This window comes from Alosa alosa, chromosome 19 (assembly GCF_017589495.1).
Source record: "Alosa alosa isolate M-15738 ecotype Scorff River chromosome 19, AALO_Geno_1.1, whole genome shotgun sequence".
Classification (NCBI taxonomy): domain Eukaryota; kingdom Metazoa; phylum Chordata; class Actinopteri; order Clupeiformes; family Clupeidae; genus Alosa; species Alosa alosa.
Window position 1 is genome coordinate 3,470,244 of NC_063207.1, and position 13,807 is coordinate 3,484,050.

At 43.0% G+C, this 13,807-nt stretch overlaps 1 protein-coding gene across 3 annotated transcripts in view; it reads left to right on the top strand.

Annotated features, from left to right (window-relative positions):
• The window catches only part of dicer1 (dicer 1, ribonuclease type III), a 52,934-nt gene extending 47,011 nt beyond the window's left edge, over positions 1 to 5,923 (top strand). For all 3 annotated transcript variants that reach the window (XM_048227280.1, XM_048227281.1, XM_048227282.1), the window contains one exon: positions 5,412 to 5,923. In XM_048227280.1, the coding sequence (XP_048083237.1) occupies positions 5,412 to 5,714 (303 nt within the window). In that variant the 3' untranslated portion in view covers positions 5,715 to 5,923. The remainder of the gene's footprint in view (positions 1 to 5,411) is intronic.
• The last annotated feature ends 7,884 nt before the right edge of the window (positions 5,924 to 13,807 follow it).

The following is a 13,807-nucleotide window of genomic DNA, read 5'->3' on the forward strand; positions in this document are numbered from 1 at the left end:
GGCCCAGCATGGCTGATGATACTTAAGTGGTGCTGGGTGATCCACTTGGGTTTCTCCTGCTGGAAAGTCACTCAGCTTTGACTCGCAGAGATATGTAAACGTAATTGCCCCTTTATTCGCTCCGCACCGAGCGGTTGTGTTCGCCATCTGAGTCGAATAATAATGCTCCAAAATGCAAAACCTGAGAAGCTTTGATAATTTCGTCATCATCTCGCATGGCCACCGCTGACAATCAGCCGTTCCTCGGAGTCGTCCCTCCTCGGCGAGGCGAGGTGCGGTGCAACTGTGCGAGATTTCAGGGACATGGATATCATGAAGATAAGCCACAACATACTCTCGCTGCGCTCAAAGCAAAAAGGCCCCTCACCACCCCTGTAGCTGTCTATGAATAGTTGCTATGATTGGTAATTCTATACAGCTGTGGCCATGAAATCAGGGCTTAGCGAAATTAGCTACTTTGAAGCCGAGATTTAATACCAAAATCTGCTACAAAATACAGGGGGATCTTGGGCTACTTGATGTTAATCTGATATCCAAGCCTTTCGTCTATGTATTTTTCTCTTTAAAGTCGTGCTTTTTGGCGTTAGAGGCAACCTGGGATAGATTTGGAATGTCTATTTTCAGTATGGGCCCAGACACACACTCAAATGGCTCGCTCCCCGTTTGCAAAAGGAACTTAACACAAGCATTATTTAGGAAAAGAAAAATAAGCCAATGTATAAAATTACAGTGTTATTAGGGAACATTTTCCTTACTGTGCTGAAGCAGTTTCACATTGCCGTGGCAGGGCCCAAATATTGGATTGATTTGCTTGCTTGCAGTCACAGAAGGGCTGTAATTTTTCTCTTTTTTCCTTTCCCTCTCTCAGGAATGATGGTTAGATGATCATGAACACTGAAACTTTGATTTCCTCTTTAATCTGATCAATGGTGCAATGATATCAAAACAGAATTGGAAATCACGTCAGATGTCCATTTTCTGTCAATATGGATGCAAGTGCATAACCAGATACAAATAGTTGCAAGCGAATGTGAAATGGTTCAGACAATCTGCACGCAATAGTAATTGACTTTAGACTTTTATACCTTAAAATGTTTTTGAAAGGGTTAGTTTAACTTGCCTCATCAACCCTCTCACTTTATGTAATTTTGAGGAGCACAAAACTGGCAGGTTAGTCTCGGTAATCCCCTTAAAAATGTCAATTGGTTGTTTGTACAATTCCTCTAAAAATGCATCAAAGCTACATTTAGGGGCCACATCCTTCAGACGGCATTTGGGGCTGCGACCGCAACAGCTGACGATAGCGGACCGCGTAAACAGGCCCAGCGCCGGCCAACCACAACAGCCTCGCGCGCAAACACACATCCCTATGTGCCTCATGCCTCCTCGGTGCAAATGGGGCACGATTTCGGGGAGTCCCAACCAAGTGGTTTCAGATGTGGGGGCACAGCCTCTGCCAGCCACACGTAGCCTAGCTCTCAAAGCCGAGCTCAAGGGCATTTAGGCTTGGCTCCCGCGGCCCGCCTCCGTCTGTTTTCGGGTATACGTTACCTCAGTGTCCACGTTTTAATGAAGTTCTGATATATTTATGACTGGCCAAATCCCGGCCTAATCCTACCCTTGATAATAAGTGCTGTGCATTAAGCTCAATAAGCGTTTTGTTAAACATGCTACACGGGCCAGCAAAGACCCTGCGGACTATTACTGCGCGTATGCCACTGGGTAACCTAATTTGCACTCACTATGTAATGGATACCTATATATAGCAAGAGGGAGTTAATTCCACAGGTCATTGGTGAGGTGTTGCAGTGGTGTGTCAAAGACACAAGGTGTGTGTGTGTGTGTTTTAAGTTTACGTCATAATGCGGGCATCTTAGAGGGCAGACGTTGGCCAGAAGGGGTTGGTGGTGTTGGTGCTGGTGGTGGGTGGTGATTGGGGGAGGGCAACCTTGAGTTTAATGAGGTGTTGTTGGAGGACGTTTCTGGAGTCAGATTACGCTGGCTGTTGTGGTCGTATATTACCCCCACACACACACACACACACACACAACTAAACCCCTGCAACACGTTGGAGTGAGTGTGGATAACCCCTAAAGCAGTTTCACTGAGCCACGTAATCACATCTTCCTGGACAGAGGCAAGTGTAAATAAACACAATGCTACTCTGGATTGACTGGAGTTTTCACCGGTGAGCTGAACACTAAAGACTGAGAGTCCCAGGAACAGAACCAGCCTAGTGTACTGTGTGTGTGTGTGTGTGTGTGTGTGTGTGTGTGTGTGTGTGTGTGTGTGTGTGTGTGTGTGTGTGTGTGTGTGTGTGTGTGTTACTGTGTGTGTGTGTGTGTGAGCCCCGTGTGTGTGTGTGTGTGTGTGTGTGTGTGTGTGTGTGTGTGTGACCCCTTGTGTACTGTGTGTGTGTGAGCCCCGTGTGTACTGTGTGTGTGTGAGCCCCATGTGTACTGTGTGTGTGTACTGTGTGTGTGTGTGTGAGCCCTGTGTGTACTGTGTGTGTGTGACCCCTGTGTGTACTGTGTGTGTGTGTGTGTGTGAGCCCCGTGTGTACTGTGTGTGTGTGTGTGTGAGCCCCGTGTGTACTGTGTGTGTGTGTGTGTGTGTGTGTGTGAGCCCCGTGTGTACTGTGTGTGTGTGACCCCCGTGGCTCTGAAGCTGTTGTGAGGGTTTCTAGCGCTGGCTTCTGGATTTCTTTCTTTTTTTTTTTTTAAGTGTTTGGTGCTAAGCCCCCAGAGCCTATGAACTCTTAGGGAGCTGTGAACACCTGGGTTAATGAGGAAGAGAGAGAGAGGGAGGGAGGGAGAGAAAGAGAGAGAGAGGGAGTAAGTGAAGAAGAGAAGAGTTGAAAAAGGGAAAGATATGATGCAGGAGAATGATGGAGGGTGGGAGAAAAAGTAAAGTTTGGGTGAAGGAGAGAGGGAGAGAGAGAGAGGGTGATGAGGTAGGCAGGGTGAAGGAGAGAGAGAGGGTGGTGAGGTAGGCAGGGTGAAGGAGAGAGAGAGGGTGGTGAGGTAGGCAGGGTGAAGGAGAGAGAGAGGGTGATGAGGTAGGCAGGGTGAAGGAGAGAGAGGGTGGTGAGGTAGGCAGGGTGAAGGAGAGAGGGATAGAGAGAGAAAGAGAGAGAGGGTGATGAGGTAGGCAGGGTGAAGGAGAGAGGGATAGAGAGAGAAAGAGAGAGAGGGTGATGAGGTAGGCAGGGTGAAGGAGAGAGGGATAGAGAGAGAAAGAGAGAGAGGGTGATGAGGTAGGCAGGGTGAAGGAGAGGGGGAAAGCGCCTCTGTTGGGAGTCCTCTGTCTGAGAAAGTGCAGAGGCAGCTCTGTGAATTGTTGATGCCAGTCCAGGCACACTGTTTATTTTCACCGTTTCATGCAGGAATTTTCATTTAGATCTTCTTTCGGCCATGTTTTTGACCAACTTTGACTGTTGTTTAAGGATAACCTTTCTCCTTGCACATTCCCTCATAGCAATTACAGTGTCAAAAGATTTAAACAACTCCCAGCCAACAGGGAGAATGATTTACATTTTGATTTCATGAATTGTTTCTCATCACTATGAAGCTAAAGTGCATCCAACCTAGTCTGTTAGCCCCTTTAATTCACCACAATCCCTGCAATGATGGCCAGGTTTGTTATTTTAGTGTCATATCTACATTTGGGTATTTCATCTGAAAAAGTGAGTGAGCTGGCTTCCTGGCCTCCCTTAATCTATGGAGCTCAAAACTCTGCCAAGACTAAATCAGTTCAAAACCACCCTGTCTGCAGCAGCCTTGCAGTATGCAGCAATGGGCTTAGATGTCAAAGAAAATCTTTTTTATTCTGTGGTACTGTGTGTGTGTGTGTGTGTGTGTGTGTGTGTCTGTGTGTGTGAGTGCATATGTGCATGTGTGTGTCTCTGTGTGTGTGTGTGTGTGAGAGAGAGAGAGAGAGAGAAATAAAACAAAACAAAAAACAAAAACATTTTTTAAAGCAGGTCCTGTGAATTAAAGCCCCTGTCCATGATTTTCCTCTTAATGCCAGCCAGCATACGCTGTGCTTTTTTTTTTCTGTAATAGCACTGGGGAAATGTGGATTATCATTCCAGGACAACAAATGTGGCTGTATTAGCCCATTTTGCCACGACAATTTTGGGGGAGATGGGCTTTTTTGGAGTATGACTTTGTTTAAACTGTGTGCCTGCCTTTACGCAAAGCTCAGCTGAGTGTGTATGCGTAATGTCAAGCCTAATTAGCTTTGACAGGGGTATTTAGTGGTTGTAATTCAAATCTAATTCAGAACATCTTAACCCTCAGCCTGTCAGAGTTTTGAAATGTGCTGGGAGAGGCATGGAGCCCCTTATGCCGTTGTGTAGCTCTGCTCTGATGTGTCAACAAGCACGACTGGAAAAACACGTCTCCTCAAGCATAGAAAACTAATTTACAGTACGGCAGGAAGAAAAAGAAAAAAAACAATTGAAGCTCTTTGTTTTTTCTTTTCTTGTTTTTTTGGGAGAAACGGGGTAAAAAGGCATTGGGCCTGTAATTGTTTGATGCTGGTTATAGTCACAAAAACGTACCGTAAATAGAAGAGGTCTGCTTCAGGTTTGCTTGTTTCCAGAGTGAGTATGTTTTAGGCTGGGTGACCCTGGAGCTTTGGACTCTCCGTGCCCCCTTTTGAATGGCTCTGGTTTGGAAATGGAGAAAATAAGAATATACAGAAACACAGAGAAACTCTACCTAAGGGCTCCAGTTATGGTTCATCAGGGTCATGCTGCCAAACGGGCTGATTCTGCATTATTCTGATTTTCCTCATACATTTACAAGCACATATAAAAATCCATCTTCAATTTTCTAAAATATTCAAATAATTCTAATGTTTGTTCTGCATTCACATTGATTTCAGTATATACTATATATACTGAATATGTATTTTCTACTATTTTTTTCTACATGTTTCATACATGTTTATGTTGATAAATACACTACTTCAGAAACATGGATAATGTATAATTTGGTAATGGTAACACTTTACTTGGGATAGTTTGCTCACTGAAGATCAAGATCATGTGTTACTATTCAAGTTCAGTATGTAAAATTGGTGTTGAACAAATACTGAACATCACCTTGACCAAATGCAACCTCTAACCTCGACACTCTGTATTTGTTGATGATCTGAGCATCTGTCTGTGGATGGACTATCCCAGTAAATTGTAACCAATAATTCTGCATTACCGTAATTTCCCAACTATTAGCGCGGTTTATACATTGATTTTGCAAAATTTCTTCAGCTATGAGGTTAATACATAGGGGCAGTTAATATGGTATTAATATGGTTTTTTTTTTTTTTTACTTGCATAAAACACTGTCCTGCGGTTTATGCACAATGTGGCTCATACACAGGGAATGACTATTCTTATCCTCCAGATACTTTCCATAAGCTGCACCTCTTCAGCACCAGGTAGCAGATGGCGAGAGTTGGACCAAGTGTTGGACGAAGTGTTGGACGTATGTGGCGTTGCTACAGGCCACAACTGGGCCAGATCCCTCAGGCTCACTGGGTTTCTGGCCAACCTCTCTTTCTCTCTCTCACTCTCTCTCTCTCTTGCTTTCTCTTTCTCACTCTCTCTCTCCCTCTCTCTTGCTTTCTATCTCTCTCTGTCTCTTTCTCTCTCCCTCTCTCTCTCTCTGAGGCTGAGACTGCCAATACAGATGTCCGAACCATATTGATATGTCTTGAATGAAAAGACAACTATGGAAGACATTTATAGGTCAAGTAATCTGGCTGCTGTGAAGTGGTATCAGATGCCCATATGGATCAAATAAATTCCATACGAATACTAAACTGCTGAAAGACCTCCGTAGGTTTCATTCTGCGGATGTCTCTCAAACTAAAGTATGAATGTATTCCACGTACCTAGGTTGGCCTCAAGATGGTGCTTTTGCAGCCAGAGGCACATTATTTTTGTCCTGCCTGGAGCTTATGTTGCATGATCTGTCAGTCTGGAGATCGTCATTTTTATTGTCTAATCAAACATCTCTCCGACACTCCGACAGATGCTGTAGCACTCAGAGATGATGTTACGTTTTTACGTATAAAGGTCTCGGCAAGGAATTAGCCCCTTAACACATTTAGGATTTTTCTCTGTAAAAAGTAAGGGATGTCTTCTCTATCATTGCTCTGGCTTTTGTGCTCACATCCAGACAAAAATAAATAAAAAACAATTGTCCTGCTTGAGGTCGTAACAGTATGGTCAACAGTTCCCTTCATTACCAGAGGACTGTAGATTTATTACACTGAAGACGAACAGTATATCTGTAACTGAAGCATTGGGGTATATCAAGCTACATCTGTTGCAACATTTTGTTGGAATTGTATATCTTTACTTAGATTTATGTACTCTATTTACCACTCTTGCTATTTAATAGTATTTAATATTTATACACTTGTTACATTTATTTTTATATTTTCTTCTTACATAATATGTATTTATTTATTTTCACTGTTTACATAAATGTATGTTGTCTACTATGAGATAATGCTACTTTAAATATTTTTTTTTTTTTTTTTTTTTTTTTTTATTTGCAATCATTGACATTACAGAAAATGCAACACTAATTAACATGCACATGAATACCTACATACGACAAACAGACGTACATTACATAAAACACATACTGTAACTTAACAAGACATCACATTGACTTGGCTTCCACAAACATAACACAACATAACATTAATAACAGAAAGGCTAAGGATGATTTATGGCCCAGGATGATTACAGATATGATTATCAGGGATGAAATTGATGACCGGAATGAAAAGAAGGGGGACAAAGGGGTAGCTCTAAGAGTGTGAATGAGGTGGTGTTGGGATGGGGGTGGGATGGGGGTGAGGGGCAGTGGTATGTGAGGATGTATGTGTGTGTGTGTGTGTGTGTGTCAAAGATATGTATAAGGCTGGTTTGTTGTTGGGCCAGGAGGAGAGAAGCTGGAACATAGAGAGGGAGGGTTTCAGGAGAGAGTTGTAATTATTCTACATTAATGATAAGTATAATAATAGGAATAACTGATTGCCTGGTTGATTGCCTGACTGATTGCCAACCTGGGCACCCATTAATGGCCACAGTTCCACCCAGCCCCTGCAGTTATACTGCACGAGCTGACAGAGGGAGGACCCATGTTACCCATCGCCAGGGCCCCCAGCATATGCACACATCCCCCCACTACCACCAACCATTCACCCCCAGACCTTCACCCAACACGCCACTCTTGACCTAAATATGTACAGTATGTGAATGGCTAGGTTGAGGGGTCTATCTTAGAATGTAGCATTAAAGAAGTGGGCATGCATGGTGAATATCTGTCAGGATTTCCCCATGCACACCACACTTACCCTGTGTAAGATGTATGCCTCAACAATGTGTGCATTAAAAATAAGTGAGGCATGCAGATAGACACCTGATGAGGCATCTACCTGCACTCCACTCTACCCTAGCCTGTTTTGTAGTTTTTGTTTATGTATGTCACCCAACATGTAGTGCGACAAAAGAGAGTAAAGCGTGCTGTGTGCTTCCAGGACAAGGTGTGCATGAGCATGAGAGGAGGGTGCACACCGGGGCCCAGGGCCATAGATAACCCACAGGACCCAACCAATGCCAAAACCACACAGCTTATCTGGCCAGGACCGAAGTCTCCCAAGCCATCCAATGGGGCCCCGCAGAATAACGACATGGGAGAGGCAGAGAGAAAGAGTGAAATTAGTAAAGTTATCAGAGAATGTAAATAAAAGGGGAGGGAAAGAAGGGGATGCTATTTATATTACTACTACTACTAATAATAATAATAATAATAACGATAATAGTTCCAGCCACCCCTGCCTAGTGTTCATGATATGTGTATCTGTTGATGAAGTGTGTTATGATCGTGGAGATGGAAACTCAGGCAAAGAGGGTCAGGACTGTAAGTAGGTGATAAAGGGGTACCAAGGAGAGGTTGTATCCCGAGTATTGATTAAGTTTGTAGTTGATAGGTTTTCTAATGATATATAGTCTGTTAACAAGTTTTTCCAATGAGTGATGTGAGCTTTTTTCCTAGATTTCCAGTTCATGAGGATACTTTAAATATTTTTGAATTCATTTAATGTCCACAATGAAAAGTGTGCCAATGTTGTCGGCTCTTTAGTAGACAGGAAGATTTCACTGTCGGTGGGGTCGGTCTGTTTGGGCTCCTGTTCTTGATCAGCCGCATCATCCAGCTGTTTCTTGTCAACCTTACGGCAACTTTCAGGCCTAAAGAGTGTGTGAACACACACACACACACACACACACACTTAATACATCTTTTTTTGCTTACTGTCTGCTATGACTTGAAATGAGGGTTATTACTGGATGGCTCTGTAGAGAGATTAGTAGAGATTAGTGTTATTAAAGCAACAAGGTTATTTTACCTTAAAATATAGTCTTCAAACTCATTTTGATGCTATAATGTCTTATAACACAGAGAATAAACTCTGACATTGCCTCTGCATTCACAGAACACTCAATATTGCAATGTTGATCGGCTAAGATCATGACCCTTTTAGTCGTTTTTTTTACAAACTGGGCACCATCGTAGCGCTAATGGTGTTGAATATTGATGTGAAGGGGCATAAATACCAGTTCTTCCATGATGTTGCTTTAAATTATGCTTGTCAATCCTTTCTCCTGATTTGTGCTGATATAAACTTGCAAATTAAACAAAGGAATAAATAGTATTTTTTCTATTTATTTATTTACACTGACCAAGAAATGCCACAAATCAAGGTGTCCAGAGATGAAGCTGTTGAAGATGTTTTCACAGATAATTCCTCTATGTTGTAGTACTGCCATATATGTAAAAACACAGATGTGTATGAATGTGTATGAAGTGAATATTCCTTGTAAATGCAGCTATAACCAGTCTAAGTGTTCTCATCAGAGGCCTAATCTATGCGACGATTATGTTTTGATGAGTTGCGGGCAGAGCTATTAGAGTGGACAGGCGTCGGTATCAGACAAGAGCAGGTCTGTCACGCCTCTCAGTGGACATCATGCTGGGAGCCCTCAGAGCATCACTGCCATGCTGAATATGAAAATCAAGTCCTAAATGTGATCAAAGTGGTTTGGAAATGTAAAATAAATGATCTTGAGCTATCTGTCTTGGATGAAGAGACAGAAGGAGGATGAATAGGTAGACAGACTAAATAGATAGGTTGACAGATTGATTGATTGATTGATTGATTGATTGACTGATGAATGAAACACAATATTGCTTTTTGACGGTTAGCAAAAACGTACAACTTGTTATCCTAACAATTTCCCCAGTCAGTTTGTTTAGGTACAGTGTTATTCCAGCTAACCTTTCCACATGCTACAGCAGGTTGACAGGAACATTACACTAGTTTTATGTATATAAGCAAACACCATCGTGGAAATTGGAACTGTACCTAAGCATATTTTAGATTGTCGCTCTCTGTAAAAGTAAATGTGTTTTATTCACGCCAAGCAATATTATAATTGTTGCTCTCTCTGCCAGAGACATCATTCATCTTGCATTTTAACAGGACAAGCAGTCTATCAGTGGACATGTCCTAATTGTCACTATCCCAAAGACATCATACCTAAAGTCAGAGAAAGGAAAAGAACTGTCGAGCGGCATCCTTTTAAGTTCGCATATTTTCTTTACTCACATAATATAACACTTCTGTTAAGTGACACATGATTGATGATGGGGAGCCTGGTGGCTTCTCTAACCCCTTAAGTGCTCTGAAAACAAATTAAACCTTTCATCATGGTCACGTGTCTATTACAAGATTTGGTAATAGCCCTAGTTGTATCAAATTATTTGTGTATCTAAATAATTTTGAAAAATTAAACTATTAATCATCCTGGAGAGGCGTTGGCAAGAGATCGCACATTATGGGTGTGTGGGGTTGACCCTCACAGTCCCATAATGCACTTGGAGGTGTTTATGGCTTATTCTGTGAAATTGTTTTAATTGGTTAATTTCTGCTGTGCTTGTTCTTCAGCATGTGGAGTTTTTTTTATTATTATTATTTAGAGTATCAAAAGTAATACCAAATGTTCACTTTTCATGTATCCTAGTGTTTAAAAGACATTTATTTTCAGTTCACACTTCAAAAGACAAATCAATAAATCCTGAATGAAACCTTTAACACCCTTTAAAAAATCACATCTGCATTATAAAAAATAGCCTTCTGTAGAAGCTGTTAGCACAGCCTTATGCCTTATGCTCACTCTGCAGACTCTTTGGAGCGGATTCGGCTGGATGTCTGTGTTTAAAGGTTGAGGGTAAATAGGGTGAAACGGGGAGAGTTGGGCTGGGGGGGGGTGCACACATGAAGGCACTCGGAGGTGTCAAAAGAGGCTGTCCCTCAAGCCTCGAGCCGCTCGGCGAGCAAACACGCCTCCTTCTGCCCAGTCTACTCTGTGTTACTAAGCAGGTCCAATGAGAAGACAAAGGGATACTGTTTTTTGTATGAGTAATGCATTAACCTGCTCGGGAAAAAGTTCACGTTGAAAGTATGGGCTCGGACAGCACAAGATTTATGGCGATGGCTGCCGAAATTATGCCTTTTTTCCCCCGTAGGCACTTTAATTATGTAATTATTTCCAGCTGTTTTTCATTTGGGCCCGGCTGTTAATTAGGGGACGGCGAGGTCTGCGGTTCAAGTGCTCTGACTCCCGTGATAAGTTGAGAGTTAGAGTCCACAGGGCCCCTGGAATGATCAGGCAAATCCGCAGCAAAACTCATTTGTTATTCGCCACCCCCCCCCCCTCACCCCAGCCACGAGGACCCCGCTGGGCCCTCAGAAAGACCCCCGGGGGCCTCTGTCTGTCCCGAGTGGCCCCTGCCTTATCTCCCCCGCCCTCATCAGCAGAGATTGTCCCTAAATAAGCGCCGGTGATATGTGTGTTTGCCTTTCGTATTAGGGCTTGGCTGCAGGGCCGTTGAAGAGCTCTGGGGCCTGCACACCTGAGAGTCTTAATGAATCTGCGCTGCTCTGCCACATTATGGAATGCTTTGAGCCCCAACAGCATGGGCTGCACTGTGAGGATGAGGGGACATGCTTGAGAATGATCCCATTCTAATTACTGGATTTCTATTCAAATGGAGAGCTCTCTCTCTATCTCTCTCTCTCTCTGTCTCTCTCTCTGTCTTGCACAATAGCAGTGGACATATCCTGTTGTGGTTACAATAGTAGGTCTCAGCAGTAATATTGTGAACGAAGGCAGTAATGACAGAGTGTCTCGTAGTCGTGCGGTCCCACTCTATACACAAGGGTTAACTTTTCACCCTGGCCTGAGAATGAATGTGCTACAAAAAGACCATAGAAACAGTTCGGCGGGATGAACTGTTTATGGATACAAATACACTTCCAGGACGTTTTTAGGCCAAGCTCATTAAGAAGAGTCACAGCATAAAAAGTGTCCACGTTGTCTGTCAGCAAGAGCTGTAAAATCAGATCATTGTGCTTTGTTGGAGGCCCTCAAAACATTAGCAATTGGCTGGCCATTGAGATGACAAATGAAAAGGGAAATTTGTCTTCACAAACAGTTGTTTTGTTTGGGTTTAAACAAATAGTCTGTGGAAACATTACAGAATTACTCCTAAATTCCTTTCAGGAGGTCAAAAGGAGAGCTCCACTCTCGAAGATAAATGACATCCACAGCTAGAATACTCAAAGCACTGCAAGGGAGTGTGCTCAGGAACTACAGTTACTGATGGTTCCTAAGACTGGCAGACTGTGTTTCACTGACAGAAGAACAGCCTAATATAAAACAATACACATTTAACACGTTTTCGTTTGCCTTTGTGTTTCCAGCTCCTAATATTTCATTTATTGGCCTAAGCTGAAAGAGTGAGAATCCCTGCCATCTACGCTTGCCGGCGCATAAAGCAACCATGGCGCTAGCTATCACACAGACACATACTAAACCCTGCCACGTCAAAGTCACATGGCCTTAATACAAAATAACATTTATGGCATTTACAAGCAAATAAGCAGTGTTAACATAGCATTATTAGTCAGGGAGGGAGGGTCACACTCAGTATAAAGCTGCTTTCAGGATTTTGTAAAATGCTGATATATAAAAGAAGAAGTGGAAGGGCTCCTTAATCAGAGCCAAATACAGGGGTCCAGATTACTATTTAACCACACACACACACACACACACACACACACACACACACACACACACACACCCCAACATCAGCGTATGACAGCAAGCCGGCAGCCTGAGTGAAAGCGAAATGACTTGCGCCTGCCTAAGTGCTGCCATCTCGCCGGCCGCCCAGCCTGCAATAAAGCTGACAGCGCAGAGGAGACATGTCCTTTATGCATCCGGTCGGCGCCTTGACGGGTGCCCATTGCAGAGCCTGAATGAAAGAGGCGGCCATTTTGTGCTTTTTGGCAGTGATATTTGTCTGTGCCAGTGCCACTCTAAAACGTTTGAGCCTAGCGCATTATCCTCCCAGCAAAAACATAGTGTGCAACCTCTTTTGCCTTTAACACTCAGCAAGCACTCAAGCAGGTAAACAAATAACATGACAGGAAATGAAAGACAGTGAAAAGAGAGGGGAAAAAATAGAAATAAATAAATAAATAAAAAGCGAATGATAGGGAAAAAAAGATGACCATAAATAATTCATAACAGTAACCTTCTCAATAATCGTACTATTGTGTGATAAACTTATGATATACTGTGGTAACTGATATTTACTTGGTAAATGGTAAATCCCAGACCCATAGACTGAGCGTATGTTTTTATAATCTGCCTCATTGTCCTGTAATCGTTGGGTTTCTCCAGGCCCCAGGTGTCTAGATTTGCCCTCGGATTATCTGCGGGACACCAGAGGGTGGATTTAAGATGAGTGGTGGTGGGTTGCGAGAAGTCGAAGCCTCCTGATCTTATCCACGAGGATTAAGGAGTTAGCAACATAGTGCTTCTGTGTCCAGTGATTGGGAGACACATGTGTAAGTGGGCAGCACGTATGTGTCAGACATTGAGTGAAGAATCTACCGGTTCAGAGAAATCATTTCAGTAGTCTATTGGTGAATATGAAACGGTTTAGTCAGTAAGTACAAAACATGGCATTCGTTGCTTTCTTTGTGTGCTTACGAGCTAATTACATATGAAACATGAGAGTGCAGAGCTCAAGCCACATTCCAGCTGGATTATTCGTCCTTTAAGACTCTGTGATTCATTGCTGTTAACGGAGGGCTATGGGAACATATTTCCCACAACTCTAGTAAATAAATGCCAATGAATGGCCTACGATCTATACGAAGTATGTTCCCACAACTCTATATACATATCTATACACACATGTGTGTGTGTGTGTGTGTGTATACAAATCATATATATTTGTCATTGTATCTTCTGTGTGATCCTGTAGTCCTTGAACCCCCCCCATATGTGTGATACAGGCAGATGCAGACGTGACAATGAAAGCTGACTTGACATGATGGAGTTGACTTGACCGAGCTATGCCAACTAGTCAAGTCAAGCCACTTTTTGATTTATATATAGCACATTTTTGTGAGTGCAATCCGAAGCGCTCCACAAGACATTGACACACAAGACAAAAGATGCCGGACGGAGCGGCGTAGTCGGCAGCGCACCCATGACATCAAGACATGAAAAACAAATTCAGGGGCTGAGGCACTTTAACCATGTAGCATTGTAGTCCTCAGAAAACCAAATCTTCTTCACCCATAAACAATGGCTGGTGACGACAACAGCTGGCTGACCTACTGTAGACCATCCAGAGAAGATCAA